The sequence below is a fragment of the Talaromyces proteolyticus genome (genome assembly GCF_021365285.1).
Source record: "Talaromyces proteolyticus strain PMI_201 chromosome Unknown BGW36scaffold_7, whole genome shotgun sequence".
Classification (NCBI taxonomy): Eukaryota; Fungi; Ascomycota; class Eurotiomycetes; order Eurotiales; family Trichocomaceae; genus Talaromyces; species Talaromyces proteolyticus.
In genome coordinates, this window is record NW_025764283.1 from 1270415 (window position 1) to 1291863 (window position 21449).

At 47.1% G+C, this 21449-nt stretch overlaps 7 protein-coding genes across 7 annotated transcripts; 3 read left to right on the forward strand and 4 right to left on the reverse strand.

Annotated features, from left to right (window-relative positions):
• Positions 1–115: 115 nt before the first annotated feature.
• Positions 116–2345, reverse strand: BGW36DRAFT_343112 (putative MFS monocarboxylic acid transporter). Its single transcript, XM_046213143.1, has 3 exons — positions 1878–2345; positions 880–1816; positions 116–815 (listed from the first exon to the last, which is right to left on the reverse strand). Exons 1-3 carry the CDS (start codon positions 2159–2161, stop codon positions 156–158), a joined length of 1881 nt encoding a protein of 626 aa, XP_046071288.1. The 5' UTR covers positions 2162–2345; the 3' UTR covers positions 116–155.
• A 120-nt stretch (positions 2346–2465) lies between these two features.
• BGW36DRAFT_380747 (kinase-like domain-containing protein) lies at positions 2466–3640 on the reverse strand. The gene has a single exon (XM_046216365.1). It carries the CDS (start codon positions 3553–3555, stop codon positions 2647–2649), a length of 909 nt encoding a protein of 302 aa, XP_046071289.1. The 5' UTR covers positions 3556–3640; the 3' UTR covers positions 2466–2646.
• Positions 3641–5450: 1810 nt separating this feature from the next.
• Positions 5451–6041, forward strand: BGW36DRAFT_428365 (uncharacterized protein; the record flags this gene model as incomplete). The annotated part of the gene is made up of 1 exon (XM_046220539.1): positions 5451–6041. One exon carries the CDS (start codon positions 5451–5453, stop codon positions 6039–6041), a length of 591 nt encoding a protein of 196 aa, XP_046071290.1.
• A 533-nt stretch (positions 6042–6574) lies between these two features.
• On the reverse strand, positions 6575–8664 carry BGW36DRAFT_428366 (major facilitator superfamily domain-containing protein; the record flags this gene model as incomplete). Its single annotated transcript, XM_046220540.1, has 6 exons — positions 6575–6829; positions 6896–7131; positions 7453–7804; positions 7855–7916; positions 7975–8369; positions 8417–8664. 6 exons carry the CDS (start codon positions 8662–8664, stop codon positions 6575–6577), a joined length of 1548 nt encoding a protein of 515 aa, XP_046071291.1.
• Positions 8665–9633: 969 nt separating this feature from the next.
• On the forward strand, positions 9634–11310 carry BGW36DRAFT_397921 (oligopeptide transporter; the record flags this gene model as incomplete). Its single annotated transcript, XM_046218342.1, has 3 exons — positions 9634–9871; positions 9919–10285; positions 10338–11310. The coding sequence occupies 3 exons, from the start codon at positions 9634–9636 to the stop codon at positions 11308–11310; spliced, it is 1578 nt and encodes a 525-aa protein (XP_046071292.1).
• A 1107-nt stretch (positions 11311–12417) lies between these two features.
• Positions 12418–13334, forward strand: BGW36DRAFT_360198 (uncharacterized protein; the record flags this gene model as incomplete). Its single annotated transcript, XM_046214150.1, has 3 exons — positions 12418–12490; positions 12543–13203; positions 13292–13334. 3 exons carry the CDS (start codon positions 12418–12420, stop codon positions 13332–13334), a joined length of 777 nt encoding a protein of 258 aa, XP_046071293.1.
• A 1565-nt stretch (positions 13335–14899) lies between these two features.
• On the reverse strand, positions 14900–16074 carry BGW36DRAFT_428369 (uncharacterized protein; the record flags this gene model as incomplete). Its single annotated transcript, XM_046220541.1, has 2 exons — positions 14900–15177; positions 15261–16074. 2 exons carry the CDS (start codon positions 16072–16074, stop codon positions 14900–14902), a joined length of 1092 nt encoding a protein of 363 aa, XP_046071294.1.
• Between the last annotated feature and the right edge of the window lie 5375 nt (positions 16075–21449).

Consider the following 21449-nt stretch of genomic DNA (forward strand, 5'->3'; position numbering starts at 1 on the left):
CTGGTACTCTGAAGGGCAGTTGACTGTAATACTAATTTTTTATGTATATAGAACAACGTTCTATAAGTATTAGATATAAATGGGCTGTAACTTTTAACGAAATGAACAGTTGTGTCCGAAAATTTTGTCTATCTCATCGACAAGAGTCATCAAATCTATACTACAATTCCCCTTCTGTTCCATCCCCTCCAGGCAATCATCCAAACGGTTATTGCCGCCCATATACTCGCCGTACACCCGATCGCCCATAATCCGAAACATTTCCAACCAAAACACTGACCCTGGCGGTCCGTTGGATCGGCGTCGATTGCATCTTGGTAACCATGTGAATATACAATACCCCAAAAGGCGGCCCCAGCGGCAGGAACCATGGCCACAATCCCCCAATTTGTGCCAAAATTCTCAACGCCCCAGACCACGGATATTATTATGGGCATGAGTGCAAAGGAGGCGCCGTATCCGAACCCGACAAAGCCTGTAGTTACGTGGAATAGTTCAGGGTGGTGGAGAGTAAGCGGGGAGGCAAGGAGAAGAAAGCCAAGGGAGAGGACGAAGGCGGAAGGTAGGAGGAAGGTGAGACGAGATAGTGTGATGCCGCGGGATTGGGGAATCGGTTGGCGGTTTGGGTTTTCGAGACTGTAGATGAATTGATGGGTTGCGGGTGGCGCAAAGATATCGGTGATGGAACCGACAAGGAGACGCGCAATTGTCGAGGTTAGAGCATTGGTGCTGACGTGGGTTGATGCAAGACCTGCAGGTGGCGGTGCTTTTTCTGGATATGAGACGGGCGTTAAGGTCTGAATGATTGTGCCGAGCTAGAGGTTTGTCAGTAAGAACAGGGTAGGGCAATACAACCAAGTAGACATGTTGAATACGAACATTGTTGATGTAGGCCTCTCCAGGCCCTGTCACGAAAAAGAAACCAGCTGCAAGCCACCACATGGTATTATCTTTCAAGAACAGTCTCGTTTCTTGATTCAAAAGCCAATTCTTTTTTCGCCGTTCCTCCTCTTCCCGCTGTGACTTTCGGGATTGTTGTAGGCGTTCTTCCTCAGATGGTGTTACGAATTGTTCATCTGCTGATTCGTCATCGTAGTAATTGTTGTCGTTGTTCTCTTGGAACGTTCCGTACGAAGCTACGATTTCTTCACGAGGGCGAAAGAAACTGTCCTCTCCAAGGATGCCACTTCTCTCTAGCTCCGAGACGGCCTCATCAATATACTTGTCTTGCTCTTCATCATCGACGATTTGTAATGCTGCGGCGCCAATCACTCCAATAACCAACAACAGAATAGACAGGAAGAGAAAATATCGAAAGACATCGACTTCTCCGCATGACCCGTCGGGGTTTCTTTCGCACAACATATGGCTACCAATTTGGCTCTGCCATATTCCACTTAGGCCGAATGCAGCAATTGGGCATGCCAACATGATGCCCTTGTTCTTCCCTCTGCCAAAGTTCTTTGCGCATGTTGTTACCGCAGCTCCATACAGGCAGCAAGTGCCCATGCCGGTGAAGACGAAAGCCAGGATCATAACCCAGTATGGCCATCCTGTTCCACCCAAGTCGACTGGTGGACCGCTCCTGTATGATAACGCAGCAAGCAGGTATCCAACACCAAACAGTATTCCAGCCAAAAGCGACACCGGAGAGGGGGAGTATCGATCGCAAAGGTACCCAAAAACCGAAATGGGCAGGTACATGGCTATCTCGGCAGCAATTGAAACGCCATTAACGTGTGCTTGCGAGTAATGTAGTCGAGTAAGTAGGAGAGGGCCGTAAAGGGAGAAAGCCGTTAGGCTCCCAGCACCGAGACTACAATCAAGTTAATTGGGTCAGAAAACTAATGAATATAACAGTCGACGTATGAACAAACCATGATATGATACTCCATATGAAGCTGAATATGCGAACAATTTCCTTCTTCAATTTCTGTCGATCCCTCATAACAATATTTTCAACTACCTCGTTAAGCAAACCCTCGCCAGGCTGATCACCGTCGCCGGATAGCCTTGACGTGCGCGACTCTGCCTCTGAGAATCCGGCTTGGGCTCGCAGCCCATCTTCCTCACATGTACCGTAATCCGCAAGGAGCGGCCTATTGGCGTCGAAATCGCGTTTGTCGATTCGACTTCTATGACTTCCATTCCGATCCGCCATGCCTGACGGCTGGCGATAGGTTGCTGAAGCTGTCCAAAGCGGTTTCGTGGCAGGTGAAAAACAACCGACCTAAAATTCCAGAAGCTACACCGAGTTGTATTATGAGCAATCGAGAGCCAATTTGTAGCAACGTGGGTGAGGGGGTTTTAGGCAGCCCAGCTGCCTGCAAGGTGGTTGGCGTAGTAGTACAGTCAAGCAAGGCGCCGAGGCCGGATGAGTTGGCAGCTTAGTCAGTCGCCGACCTGACCCAGAGATTAAACACGCTAACCCCGCGTGTTTCTAATTTTCTCTTATTATTGTTACAGCTCTTCCCACAATACTTTCTATTTGATTGAACTATGATTTATCTGAAATTGAAATCTAATCTCTCTCTTCCCAGCACTTTCATAAGATATCCTGGTAGGTAAAGGACTACCTCGTATCTTCGTGTTCAAATAGTGGTACAAAGAGTCACTGTGATATACTACAAACATCATTTTCTAAATTCAATGCCGTCCCCACCATTTTCTGCGAATTGTTTCCATCTCCAACTCCATAGGGAATGGATCGAGAAACTCTTCTAGTTCATCTTGCCACTCTGGCCTCGTAGAATTGCCAAACCACGCAGACGTATACTCCCAGTAGTGAGGATACCAACCAGAAAACTCCCAGTCAACGATTCCAACAACCTTATCTCCACGTACAAGAATATTCGACGGGCTCACATTGGCATGTGTAAAAACTGGTGGAGGCCAAGGTCCATCGTGCTTGGTAATCACCTCTTTGATTTCCTGCCAGTTATGGTTTTCTTTCCAGCCCAGCAGTTTTTCCAGTGGTAAATTGTTTCTGAGTTGGCGATGAAACTCTTGAATGGTACGAAAACTGCCGAATCGTGGCTGAGGCCCGGAAACGCGGGGATAACGGAAGTCACGCAAAGAGCCCGCGGTAGTGCTTTCCACTCCTCTATGCGGATGAGGCTCGAGGGAACGTAGTTCTTGGAACATATCCCGCAACTGCGCATATATTTCGTACTTGGATACTTTGGATAACTTCGGCCAGGCCTCTGAAAGTGTCTCGCCTTGTATCCTTTCCATGACAATGTAAAAATGATTTTTGTGTCTAAAGGAGCAATAGACCTTAGGTACGGGAAGGGATGTTTTTCGAGCGAGAAACCTCAAAGTCGCTGCTTCTGTCTGATCCTCACAACCATACCAGTGTGGTGGCCCTTTCGTAAACCCTTTCTTGACAATCTTATATTTTGAAATAGGAATAAAGGTGCTAGTACGTGAGAAGAAGTGGGCGGTTGTCTTAAGGCCTAGAAGAGTGATGGAACAATTGATAATTGTGTTGTTGAACTCCAGATCTTCTTCGTTCGTCGGCTTTGGTCCTATTATATTATAATTGGAAGGTCTCATCTTTCAGGAGAAAAATTTCAGCTTCTTGCCAGTAAGCGTGTTTATCAAAATGGAATCAGTGGGTTGTATTTTTAGCTGTTGTTCGTTGTTGACATGAATCTCTCGGCCAGTGAGGGGCCTTGAGGCTATTGTCGGAATATTTGGCACTAAGCACATTGGGAACGCCCAAAATTACGATCAACAACGCCAAAACAACACCCAAAAATTTGATATATTTGAATTTTCATTATACCCCTGATGACAAATTTTAGTGTAAATTCGCATATAAATACGTCTAGATAGATGAGTTCTTTGCAACTCAGGCTTGTATCTCAATCCAATCGAATTTTCCACTAAACTCAATTTGTTCTAACGCGTAGAAAGTCCGACAGGCTTTACTATAGTGAAACCATTCAGGCTATATATAGATGTTCTTTGTATACCTTTGGCTATATATATGAGCCCTAGGTCCCTCTTATGTACGATAGAATAATCTTCCATATATAACCAGAATGCACACATGCCTTAGATTATAACAAAATCATTATTGCCTTGTCCCTATGGGTTACAGTACAGACTTACAGTGCACAAGAACGGTACTAACTCTAAAGGCTCATTGTCTTATTGTATTCGCGAACCATATCTGTCATGGTATCAGAGTGATTAGGTTAATGCGGTCTCCCTCTCCAAGTCAAGTTGCTTCCCCCCACACACAGGTGCGCTTTTGCCCAACGGGGCGAGACCCTCTGTCTCCTGTTACTCAGTGCAGGGGAGGAGGCGACGGAGAGGTAATATTGATGTACCGCGTCTGGGCCCTCTGGGAAATACTGGGTAGTCGGCATTCTCTTCGGCCGGTTCACAAGTGAAATTAATCCACGTACTCTCTGAGATGATATGCAGTGGGACTGAATACTAACCCATTTCTCAAGTATAGTTAATCCAGTATTACAAACTTGACAAGAGGTTGCCGAGTCGACGCGCCTTCTGCGTTAGCATTGCGCCTCATCGTCCATTTACACGGAACTTGCCTAGGGAAGCTGGTCACGACGACTGAGATAACGCGGCGAAGAGTGGACACGGAATTGCAAAATACACCCAAAGAACCGTACCCTATCTATTCTGCATGTCGCTACCAATAATTTTGTTCAGCTTCGGAGGGGGCTATCCGTTATAATCTAGGGCATGTGTGCATTCTGGTTATATGTGGAAGATTGTTCTATCGTACATAAGAGGGACCTAAGGCTCATATATATAGCCAAAGGTATACAAAGAACATCTATCTATAGCCTGAATGGTTTCACTATGGTGAAAGCCCTTTGATCATGACACTATCCCAGCCGATCTTACGCCCGACAAAAGCCATTAGATCCGACATCCTCCCTGCTGCATAACCAAAGTCGAGCGAGTGTTTCCGGGGATGATTTCTGCCTCCAGACAACCGGCGGCTGCGGAGTGGCGTCAACTGTTCCTTTCACCGGCAAGGCCGTACCCATTCATGTATACACCTCAAAGTGTGGTCTTGATCGGATAGATTATCACTCAGTTTACCTTGGCGACCTATTTGGCCGATGCCGAATCTGATACCAGAGTGGCGTCCAAAATCCGAAAATATTTTGATGGCGTGAACATGTAGTGTTGGAGAGCCCTAAGAGTCAACGTGCAATACCATCGCCGCCAAACACATACGCAGGGTTGGCCCACACGATGGAAGAGTCGGTGGCACGTTAGCTCTTCTTCCTGGTTGGTGTAACTGGGACAAGGATCAGATTGGGCTCGGCGAATCTAGACAGTTGATGATTACCTCGCTGTATTGTGTCATTCGCTACTTAAATGACCGTATCCCTCATGGCCGCAAAATATATGTACAATTCTTCCCTGAAATTTCACCGCTTCAGCAGCCACCGGTTCACGTAAATATGCCTCTACTTGAAGCCGAGCAGACCCAAGGAGTGGCTTGCGAGCTGCAAAACTCCTCTACAGCAAGCGCAGCAGTTGCGGCTAAGGACCGCGAGTTTCCTCGAGGGGCCTGGTTGAAGACAATGGAACTAGCTAGTTTCGCCATACAAGATGCTCAAGGTTCCAACACTTCCATACCACATGCATGGAACAGTTCATCCTGTAGCGAAACACCTTCGCTGTTACCAGTATCGAACGCAGAGGACACTCAAGCAAATCAGGGACTTCTAAGGGAAGCCTCACTGGCTGCCCTCGACGATGACGCTTCATGGACTTCTATAGGCGGGATGCATCCACCAAGTGATGATTCTTTGGACTTCTCGTCTCTACAGGAGGCTCGTTGCCAAGTAAACAAGCCACGGTGTTTCGAACATGGCTGTGGAGGTCGAACCTTTTCAAGCCCGGAAAACTACAGGTGTCACACCAGAGAGAAAACCGGTCTTCCAGAGGTTATCTGCATGTTCTGCCTCACTCCCTTCATTCCGAAAAGCAACCGAGACAATCACATCTTGACTGGCAGGCGCACGGCGCAGAGCCGGTATCACATATAAGTGGAACTACTTGACATTGCTTCAGGAGAGGGATCAATTCGATACAATGCCATCTAACGAATAGCCTCATGTCTCGCTTTGTTAATCTTGTATAGATGGATGCAGTCCGATTCGCTTATTTTTCCGGGGGCCCCGTAGATCAATTAAGCTTTTATGGAGGTCCACCGCTCCACTTACTGGCGTAGGCTTTATTCTGGCCTAATCTATTTTCGATTAGTGCTATACAATATCCGTTGTGACATATTATCGTTATATAACTATCCTGTTTTGATTTATAAGATGCTTTGTTGAATATGAGATGAATGGCGTCGTTCTCAACATATAATCAGGCTTTCGCCGTCAATTTGGCGGAAGGTCAAGCGATTCCTCTTTGTTAGATTGATATACACTATTCCTACGGATCGAGCTGCCATCTATCCCAAGCACGTTAGGCTTCAAGATGCCCCCAAGTCTTTCCAAACACCTCTCGCAAAAACTGCGAGGTTCATATCGTAAACCTGGTCGAGAGCATACTTGTGCACTGTCGCTGGGCATCAAAACTGGACGTTAAACAGACGTTTCTGACGAATGCGCTCCCCGTACTTCAAAAAGAGAATCGGAACTGGTATCATAGCAACCGCGATGAAAGCTAGCAAAGAGCTTTCCCAACCAATGCCCAATGCGGAGAACATTGGACCTCCTGCAAGTGGCAGCAGCGCACCGCCTAAAGAGCGTAGGAGGATGCTGGCGGCTACGGCAGAAGCAGCATATACATCATAGGCATCGACCAAGTACGTCAAGATAGCCATCTATGATTGTCATTAGCTGCCGAGTGTGCCAGACATGAACAAGATCAAGCGACTTCTTCAACTTACGAAAGCAAGGGTCACTCCGAGGCTCAAGACTGAGGTGCCGATAATAGGCAGGATCCAATGCAGGCGGAATTCAGCTGTCCAGCCAATCCAGAACAAGCCAGTAGGGACCATGAATGATCCAAGCACAACCAGCGGCAGACGGTACTCTGATTTCGGTTCTCCGCCTGCTTTGGCCTTCATGTGTTGTGCCAACCGATCTGAGCTTGCCCCGGAAACCAAAACGCCAGCAAATGAACCTGTACAATATTTCATTAGTCTCTATAGTTTTCAAGCGTTCCACCACTCTCCTGAGCATATAAGGTCTGTGACACATCTCATTTGTTGGCGTTTGAGCGTTCTGTTGATTTGTTATTGTTTGGCGACGCGGGAACGCGTGCAGAGTTTTCGGCCGAGGCTGCATCAGGGGTGCCTTAGGCGCCCCGTAGCTAAGGCCAGGGCTGACAGCCCTGCACTTTCTCTTCTTTTATTGGCAGAGAGGCCCACTGTCCATCAGCCTCGCCGCCAGCCACATTAGGCTTAGATGCGCGTATGAATACTACTACTACTACTACTACTACCAGCAAATGAACCGACACCGAGGCCGAGGTATGTCAGGCCGATCGAACCAGTCGAGAAGCTGTATTTGCTCTCAAATATGATTGGCATGGCAGTAAAGATAAGATAGAGGTAGCCATATACTATGAACATGTAAAAGGAAAAAAGGAAGATAATGGGCGAACAGACAAGCATCTTTGATGGTCGAATGATAGCCGTTGTTAAGATCTTCTTGGAAGAAATTCCTTTATCTAGGACGGAGCGAAGGTGTTGATTACCCGTCTCCTTGCAAAGCCTTTTGATCTTGCGGTTGAGAATAGCATAGGCATATGTTTCGCGCATAAAGAGGACGGAGAAGATGAAGACAACACCAGCCTACGCGCATATCTTGTTAGAACAGTCAGCAGGTCACTTCCCAGACGTACCGCTATAGTTACAACCCAGAATGACCACCGCCAACCTTTCACCTGGATGAGATATCCTCCCGCTAGCAATGCTCCTTGTCAGAGAGCGGCATACAACATCAATAAGTATCATTTACTGACCGATTGGTCCGATGACGGGACCTAGAAGGGGACCAAATGTCCAAGCCGCCATAGCCTTGCCACGTTTCTCGTACGGAATGATGTCAGCAATAGTTCCAGCGCTGAGAGCCAAAGGGCAGCTGCCAGCTAGACCAGCCAAAAAGCGGAATACTACCAAGGCGGGCAGATTTGGGGCCACAGCGCACGCCGCACTGAAAACAACAAAGAGGGCACTGCAGACGTGATACACTGGCAAGCGACCGTATATCTCAGAGAGTGGCGCAATGATCAATGGTCCGAATCCGTAACCAATGACAAAGACGGATACGATGAAAGAGCCGAGCTCTGAATTCTTCGATTCGAAATCCTGCAGAACCTGCAGGATGCCCGGAGCGAATATCGATGAGGATAAAGCACTGCCCAAATTAGCGAGTAAACTCGGAAAGTAAACCTTTTGATGAACCTAAGGAACGTTATAGTAGAAACAATTGTCACAGTAGTGGCTACCTTGCCAACTGTCCAATTAGTTGGATTTTCGGGATCGTCAGGCCCATTCCAATCAACCATGTGGGGATCTCGGCTACTGCGTGCTTCGGGGCGATTTTCGGACAATGGTGCTTGTTCCTCGCCACCATTGGCACACTTAGGAACTTCGGTGGGCGGGGTATCTGTGTCAGGAACGTTTGGTAGACAATCGCCTTTGACATCCATACTGTCTTGGTGCAGGTGTTACTAGTGGAGAAGTTGATTGATACTTTTAGAAAGTAAGGAATCCGGACATACAGATACAGCTGACAGAGCTCATTTTAAGAAAAAATCACATTTAACGCGTTTGACCTCGAACCACATTTGTCCACAAACAGTATGGCGGCTGCTCCACAGCGTAGGGCTTGTGTTTGGTGCCATGTGGCGCACCAGTCCTTAAGAGGATAGGTAGGGCGGCAATCCCAGGGACATGTGGGGCCTGCCTATATCCATAATACAGTCCCGCCAAAAGTTCCGACGCAAGTAGTGGGGCCGTAATCTTGTCAACACATTTCAATGGAGGACTTCATCCTTGCGATATCGCGCTTGACGATGGCTCAGGAATGGTATTCGTAGGCGTCTTGGGGCTGTATCTGTGTCTTGAGTGTGCTTTCCTGGACGAAACTGCATATCATGGGCGAAGCTGCCTTTTCTTAGACCAGTAAAGGACTGTTCTTGGTAGTAAGGCGTGAGTGCCTCGCCGCTTTGCAGATCTGTACCACGGGAGAAAATAATTTGGCAGGGATGAAGGCGACGATAGTACCCGACAGGTCAGCCTAGTCAAGTCATATCAAACGCAATCCGCCTATGATGTGCTCACGTTTGCAGTCAAGGATTGGTCCGAGTTTACTCCATCACAAACGCTCCCGTGGACGAATAATCAATAGGTGGTATGTTTAAGACTTTGTGTGTCGTGGGCCAAGCGCTGAAACTCGAGCACAAGCAAGTAACTAACTAGTTAGTGAGGTTAGTTAGTTAAGTTAGTTAAGTTAGTTATTTGTGTTTTGGATTACCTCAGCAAAACATCGCTTAAGTTAACTAGTTAAATATTCCCCGTCTCGTTTGTCCTGTTTGGCACCCACCGTAGTAAGCAGACATTCCTTCAGCCTCTGAGAGCCACTTTTGCCCACGACGTCGACCTCAACGCCGTCAACCATGCCTGCGACATCTGAACGCACCCGCCTACTGCCCGAGCGTGATGAGGTAGAACCTGCCAGTGTGGTCAGGGAATCAGAAGCTCACCTCAGGAGGGTGGCAGATTCATTTCCTCGCTCTGTCTGGCTCATCGCGACTATTGAGTTTTGCGAGAGATTTGCTTATTTTGGTATTGTCGGACCAATGCAAAACTACATGCAGAACGCAATGGACGACCCTCTGCACCCCGGCGGGATTGGTGGGCGCTGTTTCTATCGGTCGCTAGCGATCTACTAACGTCAGCAGGACTTGGACAGGCCCAGGCGACGATGATTAATCAAGGTTTTCTGCTTTGGTGTTTCCTCACCCCATCCATCAGCGCTGTAGTCGCAGACCAATATATCGGACGACTGAAGACGATCATGTACTCTTCGGCGATCTACAGTTGTGGACTGGTAGTTTTGTGTCTATCCTCGATATCGCTAGCCTATGACATCATTTTGTCGCGACTGGCACTGCTATTGGCCTTGGTCTTGATAGGCATCGGTACTGGTGGTATCAAGACGAACGTGAGCTCGCTTATTGCAGAGCAAATTACTGGTCCAAGCGAAACCATCCGAGTAACCAAGTATGGAGAAAAGGTGGTTGTAGACAGAGACCTAACGATACAAAGGTTCGCCTCGTGAAAGTATGCACCCAAGTACCCAAAGCTGAAACCCCAATAGCATATTCTCCATGTTTTTCTTGTTCATCAATGTTGGATCCTTTGCTGCTGCCGCCTGCACGGCTATCGAGCAAAGATACGGCTTCACCATGGCATTCGCTCTACCCACCGTGATTTTCATCACCGGATTTACCATCCTGCTGATAAGCAAGGACGGATACATCAGTCGTGCACCAGAGAGTTCTGTTATCCTCCACGCATGCCGAGCATTCTGGATTGCTATTAGGCACGGGGGCAACCTCGACTACGCACGTCCAGGTACCGAGGACTCAGCCCAGCGAGTTCCGTGGGACAACTCCTTTGTAGACGATTTGAAGCGAATCTCATCCGCGTGCAAAGTTTTCTTACTATACCCTTTCTATTGGGCCGCCTGTACGCAATTCGCGACGAACTTTGTCTCCCAGGCCAGTACCATGGAGACTCACGGGATCCCAAACGACATCCTGGTTTTCCTCGACCCGGTTACAGCGATCATCCTGTTGCCTATTCTTGACCGCATTGTTTTCCCGTACTTTGAACGGATTGGAAAGCCGGTTGACTATGTCCATCGAATGACGGCAGGGTTTATGTTCTGTGGCGCTGCCATGCTATACGCTGCTTTTGTTCAATGGGAGATTTATGCGGCACCTCCATGCTATAACCATCCACGAGCACGAGACTGCGTGGGAGGGAGTGTACCGAACCAGGTCTCTATATACGTGCAGGCTCCGGCGTACATGTTGATTGCCACTTCAGAAATACTTGCAGCGGTCGCAGGTATCGAGTACGCATATACCAAGGCGCCGGCCTCGATGAAATCGCTAGTCATGGCCGTTTACCTGACAACTACTTCCGTGGGAGCATTACTCGCTGTGGCAGTCTCACCATTAACGGTGGATCCAAAACTAGTCTGGATGTACATCACCCTGAGTATGGGACCTCTTATGGCTGGTGTTACAATTTGGTCTGCTCCCATCGCGGCCCCCTGGTGGTGAAAGAGCCGCCAGTATGGATCCTAGTGTTGCGAGTCTGCCATGATGTTCTCTGGAAGGAGTGCTATATCGTTGTATAGATTGTAACCATTCATGCTGTCAGTAACATTGATGGCCATATCTGTGTATATGACGTCATAATTAGAACGGCCCTCACTGCAAATGGGCACAATATCCCTACATAGTTAATCACTGCTTCAAGGTTATAGTTGACCAAGGGAAGATTATGTCTAGAAGAAGACTTATTCATTATATTACAGTCTCCATTGTCATCTTGTTTTCAAATGAAAATCTATTGATATTTGTCAATTGGCTATAGACGAATCCCGATTTAATTAATAGTTGAGTCATTAAATCTGCTGCCGCGACGCACCTGACCAGTAAGTGTTTCACATCACCCCTCAAATTGAAATATGACGGCCATCAGCATAAATGCGCATGCTCGTCCACGACTTAACACACCTAGAAGAACCATGTTCTCAGCCGTGCGTTGATACAACGCCCAGTCCTCAGTTATGCCAGTGCTCTGCCACCGCCATCCTCAAAACGGAAACCCACGGTTTGTTATGACTGGCTATAGCTGCCAGGGCAACGTTTCGGGAAATCATGAGGCTATTCGCAACCCCAACTGGCAAGCCTCGAGGTCGAGTCCTTTCTAGGAGGGAAGGACCGTGAGATCCTCGATCACGCTCTGTCATGATCAAAGGGCTGTCACCATAGTGAAACCCTTCAGGCTATAGATAGATGTTCTTTGTATACCTTTGGCTATATATATGAGCCCTAGGTCCCTCTCATGTACAATAGAACAATCTTGCACATATAACCAGAATGCACACATGCCTTAGATTCTAACAATTGCCCCTATGCAGGCAATCTCCATTCAGACAAGCCATGTCCGGAGTGTCTTCGCCAACAGTCAAGAGAAGTCATCGATCTCACTTCTTCACCAATCCAGTCACCTGGAAGTAAGGAGCGCCGGGGTGGACAAGGAACGGTTGTCTTTCAACATTATGAACAGGGTCGGTCCGAGACTCATCGTCAAAATTCCATGAGGCTGCTCGTTCAAAATCCCTTAAACATCCGACTCCTTTGTTCAGGTTGATCATTACTATGCTTGTATGGACAAGACAAAAGCAATCTGGACTACCAGGACTTCCTTTGAATATCTCATGCACTAAAACATGTAAGTGCTTTTTGAGTTGCTGAATGAGATAATCTTTTAATCAGGCATATAGTGAGTTTTAACGCCACTTTGCCGAATCACAGAATTGGCCCCATGAACGACTATATCCGGCAGTACATCTTGCCACATAATAAAGAGATAGCATCTCAAATACCATCTGATGCTTCTCTATGTCTGGCCTCTCAAATGGAGAAACTTTATCCAGTTCTTATCCCCGAAGCTGCAGAGCAAATGACGTTGGAACAACTGTTCGCGCAGTTTTATCCAAAATTTTCTGCAAACACCACTGTTCTATATGTTGTCGTGACCAAAGAACTTGAAGAGATTGATAGCGATATCAATCTAGGCTCAACAGTTCCATCAAAGATCAATGGGCAAAGAAGAGATAAGAAAGGATCTCCAATCAAAGGGACTAACATCAAAACAGAAAAGGAAAACAAACCTATCATCAAAACAGAACCTGGGACGAAGACCAAAACGCGGCTTAAATCACTGAAAGTTTCACGGAAAAGATCATTTTCTGATGCTAACCTAGCTAGAAGTATGGATGACGAGAATATTAATATTGGAGGCGGGGACGACTTAGACACTCTGCTAGGATTGGATTCGGACTTATTTAACTTATCTCAAGTAGATGATGCTGATAACGATGTCAGCAATCCCCAGTCAGAGGAAGAAATTGATGATGAGAATTCTCAGTTGGAAGAGACAGCGTGTGTAGCAGATCGCACAAGAAAACGGGCCTCACGCAGGGTGTAGTTTGGAATGATATGTTGTACTGACCTGTTATTCAACATACAGTCTTTGGATACGAGAGGATATGTTAAACTGTTTGTCGGAATGATTTTTGTGTTATCTCAGATGTATTTGATGGATGTTATTCAACATAATATTGGGCTATTATGTTTATGATTAACTGATTTATTGAAATGATATTTTGTTTGTGTGCGGATTGTCAGATTTGGATTAGTTCAAGAATTATTTAGTAGCCGACTTGTTAACTAGTGTCAGATTAATAAGGCCAATTAGGCATAAACACGTTTTATAGTGAGGGGCTTGAATTCTTCAAAACTGAGGACAATTCCCCTAGTAATTTAGGAGCAAGTTTGTCCAAGACAAGCAATCAAGAAAGTTGCAATTATCTCAATTTATTCTAATAATTTTGGCGTTTTTACCGGGTAACATCGCCCCACTAAATCCGACACTACTACTACTACTACTACTACGGCGTTCGATTCAGCAGATAAACAGTTGTTCGATCTATCTCTGGCCACAGATCAGATGGCAATTTTGAAGATTCTCGCATTGCACGACCTTTATCCTTTACTACACCCCCTGAGTGCTCAGTGCCTCCATTCAAATATTGTGTGTTAGGCGGCGAGGGCTCAACTTTAACGAATTCGTGCCCAATTAACCAATTCATAATGTTTGGATGCCTCAGGATCTCATTATCACACTCAATTACCGCTGGTTTTATTTATATTGGCGGTCTAGATGTCGAAAAAGGTGTTCTAATGCCATATGAAGAGTTGGCTGCCTTCGGTTCGTGAGATAATAATCCCATATCAGTCCCGAATATCTATCTGTTACTAACATGAGGCTGTTAAAGCCGCTTATGGTACTTTTCTCAATATCATGGAAATAAATTGCCAAATGTGCTCCGGGAGATCTTGCTGATGCTCTCGGATAGTGCCTTATAATGCGTTTTGCCTTGGATTTAGCACAGGCTTCGCATTCAACTGTTTTTGGGCCGGTCAGGCCGGTCAGGCGCACGCCGATGGATGCGCTTGTCAAGTGTCTCAGCGCTTCTGGACCAGGGTGTCTCATACGAAGGTGCCATTTCAAAATGTCAGCTTTTGAAGCCTTTCGCTCGGTGTACGTGTTATATTTGTGCCGACGCACAAAGAACACCACGCGCATATTGGGATGATCATGAGGAATATCTTCCAATACAAATTGGCTGTGCCTATCTTTCAGATGTGCCACAATGGTATTGTCTGCCCTTCTGAGGCAGTTGTATTTTGGGCGATTATCCCACCAATAATCCATCTTTTGAAGCTGTCTCAATGAAACAAGATTCGTTGCAAAATTAGGGCAGTAAGCAACGTTTGTTAACCTCAATATTTGAAGCTTCTGATTTGGGCCACTTATACTGATATCCACCTCTCCATATCCCACTATTTTGACATGGTTATCACCGGCATATAAGACGTCCAAATCCGGAGCCCTTTTGAAGTTATTAAAACGTGCTATCTCATTGAAAACATGAAGCGTTGATCCCGAGTCTAATATTGCTGAGTTCTTGAGCGGATATTCGCTTATCGACATAACCGCTCGACTCGGCTTCGACCCGAAGTCGGTTGGACCAATATAGAAGGTGCCCTCACAATTTCCAATGGATCGATATAGTCAATTCGAATCCTTATGATCTTCATCTGAATTCTTATCAATTCGAATTCGCTTTACTTCCTCACCTAGCTCATTATTCTCGCGGAGATTTTTCTCTACTCTACGCTTAAGGAAATCCCTTGGGATCCATGATTCTGGTGCCAGATTTGAGAACAAATAATAACACTGCCGCAAGGAATGAATGCCTCCACAGGCTTTACACCGAGTGCTATCTCGCTTCTCAGTGTCTCTTTTCCTCTTTTGGCCGGTTGCCTTCCTTTTCCGATTATTATTATCCCCTTTTTCGTCTTTGTCAGATGCTTCCATCTCATTTGACGCGGGGGGCTTTCTTCTCCGTGGACTGTCATAAACGCTCCCTTACCTATTCGGCCTGCAGTGCCTTTTGGATTATCGGATACGTCGACAGTCCTTCGGAATGCCCTGGATAATGCACGGTAGGTTAAGGTTCCTGTGTCTATTGCCTCTTCCTGTACAGACCTATATGAATCTACCCATACTGGATATCCTAAACGCACAGCATTGAAGAAATCGTTCGCCCAGATAGTGGGAAGTTGGGTTTGTGGAAGCCGATGACGATTGCCCTTCGTCATCAATATTTCCCATTCCATAATCCATTTTTGGATGTCCTTTGGGATACGCTTCCATGGCGTTGTAAGATGTTTATATTCGGAGTTCAATTGCCTCAGAACATCGGCCTTTCCACCCCCCGCGAGTGCCTCAAGGTTGGCATACTTTTCGGGAATCTCGCGTGCGGTGTCTAGGGCATTTCTGGCGAATTCTGGTCTGACAGTGTTTCTCATCCAATCGACAAGTTCCTGGTATTCTCTCGACTGCTTTAGGAAAGTGTCAAATAACAATTTATAAGTAGCTACCGCTTCGCCATATGCCTTGCGTTTGGCTGCGGTAAGGTCTTGGATATTGAGATCTCTTTTTGCTTGGAAGCTTGAGATTTGAGATTCTTCCTCAGTGTCTTGACTCTGCGTGCGTTGCTCACGCGCTTGTCCTTCAAGATAGTCATTAATAACGGGTTCATGCGGTCTCTTTGGAGCCTTGATAGTGCCATCGAGATAGCCCTCCATGGCACGACCTTGGACAAAGGTATTGAACGCAGTATCCCACTCATCCCACTTGGACGAGTCGGTCAGGATCACTTGGGAACTTAGATTTGAAGTCATATTGGGGTAATTAGGTGCAAATTTGACCGGGGAATGGAATCAGACTCTTAATTGTTAGATTTAGTGGGGCGATGTTACCCGGTAAAAACCGCCAAAATTATTAGAATAAATTGAGATAATTGCAACTTTCTTAATTGCTTTTCTGGGACAAACTTGCTCCTAAATTACTAGGGGAATTGTCCTCAGTTTTGAAGAATTCAAGCCCCTCCCTACAAAACGTGTTTATGCCTAATTGGCCTTATTCTCGCCCAGTCGAAGTCGACTCGGCGGCCAATCGGAGCCTTGCAAAATTACCCATATTAATCTGACAGAACTTGCGCAACCGCGACACCAAGCCTAAAACAATCAATATCTATACCAAATCTCCATGTACGCCCATCTCAACCTCCCTTTTCAATTGTTTTGCCCTCTCTGTCCATCAACCGACCGGACGCCGACTGGAGCAGACCAGGGAGATCGACAGAGAGCTCGATTCCCATTGGTCTAAGCTGCGACTGCACGGTCCGTCGGAAGTGTCCACGAAGTGGATAATCTGTACCCGCATGACCGCAACGTGCGGCCAAGAAGAAAAGCCTATTTCGACGACGGTTGAAAGGCTTACTCCTCCTCATGCCAGCATCAAAAGAGGATCAGGAAGGGTCTTACCTTCTTCCCCCATCTATCGGGCTGAGAACCACCATCATAGCACTGATCACTCGATTCATCTGAAATGGTGCGATGCTGCTATCCCATTCCAAGCCCACTTCACACCGGCCCTCGCCTTCTAGACTACGAGCTGCGTATCGCCTTTGATCGTCTTCGTTTCCTATCCGCCTCATTGCTGATCGACCGTAATAATCTGCCAGGGACAGCTGTGTGTCACGATATGAAAGTTCACGTGAGAACTACCTCGATAGACACCAGCTGCGATACCTACCCTGAGTGGTCCCTTTGTTAGCTCCAGCCAGTGAAGCTTTTGACTGCTTACCCACTAAAGATCTCGGGGTCGCTGGGAAAGTGATGGCATGTTGGTGGAATCGGGAACTGAGCTCCTCAACTGTGACCTTGAGCAGTAATACATTGATCAGTTTTACACCTGTCTATAGCTCAAAAGTATGCCGCTGCTTGCTTGCCCGAAGATAGGTTTCCTTGTGAATGTTTCCGCCTTCGAACCTCGGAATGGGTCTTTTTTTCATCCGGTAGGATTGTCAATCTCGCTGGGCAATGTTGAGTTCTTCACCAGCTCCTGCTGCTACAATCGGCCAAGGGAGTTTCACTCATACCCCGCAACACTTTCCCCCCACGGCGCTTCTTCTTTTAATTACTTTTCCATCCTCAGTGTTTTATTTAATCCTTTTGGCCGTGCCATCGCCCTGATTGGATTTTAGGGATCTCCTCTCTCATCTGCCTAAAGTAACTGGCATTTCTCTGAATCTGTCTAACGATGTCTAAACCATCTTCACTTCAGGGGAGCCATCTACGACGACTCCCTGTTGACCTGGTAGGGACTGGTCCGAGAACACGGATCGTTGTTCTGGCGTCTTCCACACGAGGCCGGGCCTCAGCTGGTCGCTTCAAGGTAATGCCTGAGACTATGGTCACTACGCATGCTAATCGTGGACCAGAGAAACATCCCCATAACGCCTAGATCAACCGGGTGATTGCAATGAGGACGGATTTGATGGACATAGCTTATGCTTGAAAACCATTGCCGCGCAGGTTGAAGATGCGGACCAACTTCAACGGGGACTGGGTCCAATGCAGTAGGAGGCCCAACATCTGCAATCGCTCGCGCAAAGAGAGGAGGACGTTCTACGGAACTAGGTTCAGAGCATCTCGACAATGAATGAGGTGATGGTAAACATCCCCCTGAACTTTTGGAGAAGAGCATCCTCACCATTCAACGAATCTACTCCGACAGCATGGCTGGCCTGCCTAGCCGTGATTATCTTCAATCCATGATGGAGAATCTCACTGTGACGGGGAAAGAAGGCATGACCACGATCCTCCAGCTGGCCACCGCAGCGGCTTTGGAACGAGGTCTATCTGCGCTTGTGTTGGAGACGGCGAACGACCCGACGGTCTTCAGCTCCCGAACCGACTCTCAACTTTCTGAGTGACAGTCGCGCGTCAGAAAACTCCACGATGGGCACCTGCTCTCCTTTGGGCCCAAGATACAAGCGTGGAGACATGGCGCTCCGATTAGTGGATCTTTTTAGGTAGTACAGTATATTGATTGTCTCGGCTCTGCAGCCATTTCATACATGTCTCCAGATTGTAAATGCCAAGACCCTCGGAATACGGCAGTTAGGTACATAACTAAAGTTAATGCGATGGCATGGCTAAGAAATATATTTTTGATCAGCATGTTGACAGAATCATTTCCAATATTACGTTGATTTTCTATCAGGTAGGTGCGATTCTCCTATCCGGTAACAGTGATGGTATTCAATTCTTTGCCATCTAAGACTTCTTCGCTATGGAAAATTGGGCTCTTAGTCATCTCGAAACTTCTAATCCGTGGCCACGAGGCAGATACTTATACATGTGATTATACACCCCATTTGGTCGATGCCCATTGGCCCCCCATAACGCATTTTCTAGATGCTTGTGCAATTTTGACCAGTGGGATGAGAATCTCTTTGCTAGGTGCCGATGTTGTCATGATCAAAGGGCTTTCACCATAGTGAAACCCTTCAGGCTATAGATAGATGTTCTTTGTATACCTTTGGCTATATATACGAGCCCTAGGTCCCTCTCATGTACGATAGAACAATCTTCCACACATATCCAGAATGCACACATACCTAAGATTATAACATTGGTAGCATGTCCAATGTTCGGTCTCAGAAGACGTTGATGTTTTTCCAACGTAGCAGCTTGACTGCCATATAGTTGACCAGTTGTCAACACGCCCACCTGGGGATCGCCAGGCCTTATTTTCCATTGATTATCGCCCACCTGGGGAACGCCAGGCCATTTCATTTTCATATCATTACCGCCCACCTAGGGATCGCTAGGCCATTTCATTCCATATTATCATCGCCCACCTGGGGATCGCCAGGCATCTCGACTCGGAGAAGTAATATCGAAAGCACTACTCGCATTGGAGTCTTTCAGACTGAAAAACTTTATCTATTTTGCTATTTTTAGCTCTTTCCCGTCTTTCTTTCTTTTCCATCTATTGATCTTCCTTTCAAGGCTTGGTCAAGCTTTGACAGCTTTGCCAAAGCGCTCCCGTCTCTATGAGCGCAACAATTGGCGCCTATCGTGACACAAAACTTCCTGATTTGTCCATCCGAGCTGTAGTCCAATCTGACTATATCAAAAAGTTTATTTCTTCAGATGTGAAGCATGCTCAAGATATCCATCCAAGGACAAAGGCACTAGCATATTTTATATATCTGAATTACTTTATCCCGGAGGTTGATCATCCTGACGGAGCAGTGATCCCAGAGGGATATCCTGCAGACTGGGCTTTAGAACGTTCTATTGTCAATCGAGCAATTCTACAGTTTCATGAGGACACGAAGATTCTCATTTATCTCTCAACACTTCAAGACTTTGAAGACAATTTCTTTATCGACAATCAAGAAACGGTAATTCCAGATCGGCCATTAGGATTCAAACGAGGGGATTCGAACGCACAGTTCTTTCGGAATACAGTTGATCGCTCAACAGCGAGTCCATTCCAGCTGGATCCGCATCATCCAACCCCAAGCAAAGTCCCGGAATCAGGACCCAGTGGACCGCGACCCTTAACTCGATCCAGACATAATCCAGCGAACAGTGAAGCGGCGCTCACTACCCCAGCGAGATCGCGACCGCCTCGAGTCCGCTCAAATTCTTCGCCACCTTTTTCGAACCCGGCAGACTTTGATAGGCTGAATCAGAAATATCACTTCACATCTGCGGATCCAGAGCTACCTTCAGTGTTTGACCTGTCCTCATTATCAGCAACTAATTCATCAGTATCAGAAGAACCATTGCAACAGAAGACGGCCCGTATCAATATCCTTGGCTCCAAGAAAGCGACAGCTGAAGAGCAGCCTGTCTCACCGCCAGGCAAAGGAAAGCAACGCGCGGATATTAGCACCCCAGAGGCACTTTTACAGACGCCATCTCAATTTCAGGTCCCTCCTCTGCCACATTCAGCGGAGCATCGACGGTGGTTAGCTGAAGGCACTTCTAAGGAGCAACCTAGTACCGCACAAGCCAAGATGACATCCCGTCAGTCAGCTGCTAGGCAAGAATTTTTAGAAGAGGTTCAACGCCATACATTAGAAACAATTACACAGAATAATGCGCAGCTTCTTCAGCAAATGAAGATAATGCTCAATACCGAGCTTAACCGGACTACTTCCCGCGAACCGCCAGAGCAACCCACCCAGACGGTACGGCCGGGGTCAGAACCATTCGATCAGACAATTTTTGTATCCCAAAGTCCAGATGTAAATCGGGGAGATCCTGCTCGTGATCCACCTCGAGACCGAGATCGAGATCGAGATCAAGGTCAAGAACACCGGAGAAGCGTGCCACGAGACCGAGAGGCTCATCCTCAGGATGAGCAGCCTGTTATTGGTCAATCAGTTAAGGTGGATGAGATTGGTGCCTTTCATCCTGATCTCTACTACCCTCAAGATCCCGCAGTTGTTTATATCGGTGGCACATCTATATACCGAGATGTCCGCCGCTTCTGCCAAAACCTGCGCAACATCGCCGATATTCGTGGAGAAGCCACAGTGCGATTACGTGTCCACACAGCGCTCCGCGGCACAGCCAGTGATTGGTTCACAGACCAAGTCGGAGAAATGGCAAAGCAGCTGCTTCGGACCACCCCAATCGACAAAAAGTATGGCTGGATTGAACAGTTATCATCCCGATTTAGTCCTTCAATTGACGAGGCTACTGATAAGCTGGAGCGAATGACCTTTTCCCTCCAAGACTTCCGAGACAATAAGAATCTAACGCAATGGGCCTCAGAGGTCATTCGTCACGCCAGGAACGCGGAATATGACTCAGATTTTCAGCTAATTCTGCAAGTATGGAAGCGTCTTGACCCGCGTATGCAGATCAATATCCCGAGGCCAAGCAAAGATATGGCCCTCGATGAATTCTTTGCCACTCTGGAAGAGAAGCGTGGAATTTGGCAGCGTCAAGCCTATTGGCAGCGCCGAGGTGCCTCCAATAGCTCGCCTCTACCGAGTAATAACCAATCAGGGAATAGACCGTTTGGATATACACCCAATGCGGAAGCAGATCAACGATCCAATCAGAGTCGCTACAATGGCTACACATTTGACAACCGCAGGCCATTCCAGCCGGGCCAGTACGTGCAGCGACCGCCGAGCCAGCTCCCGCAACGCCAATATCAGGCTGGACCGCCGCCTCAGAAT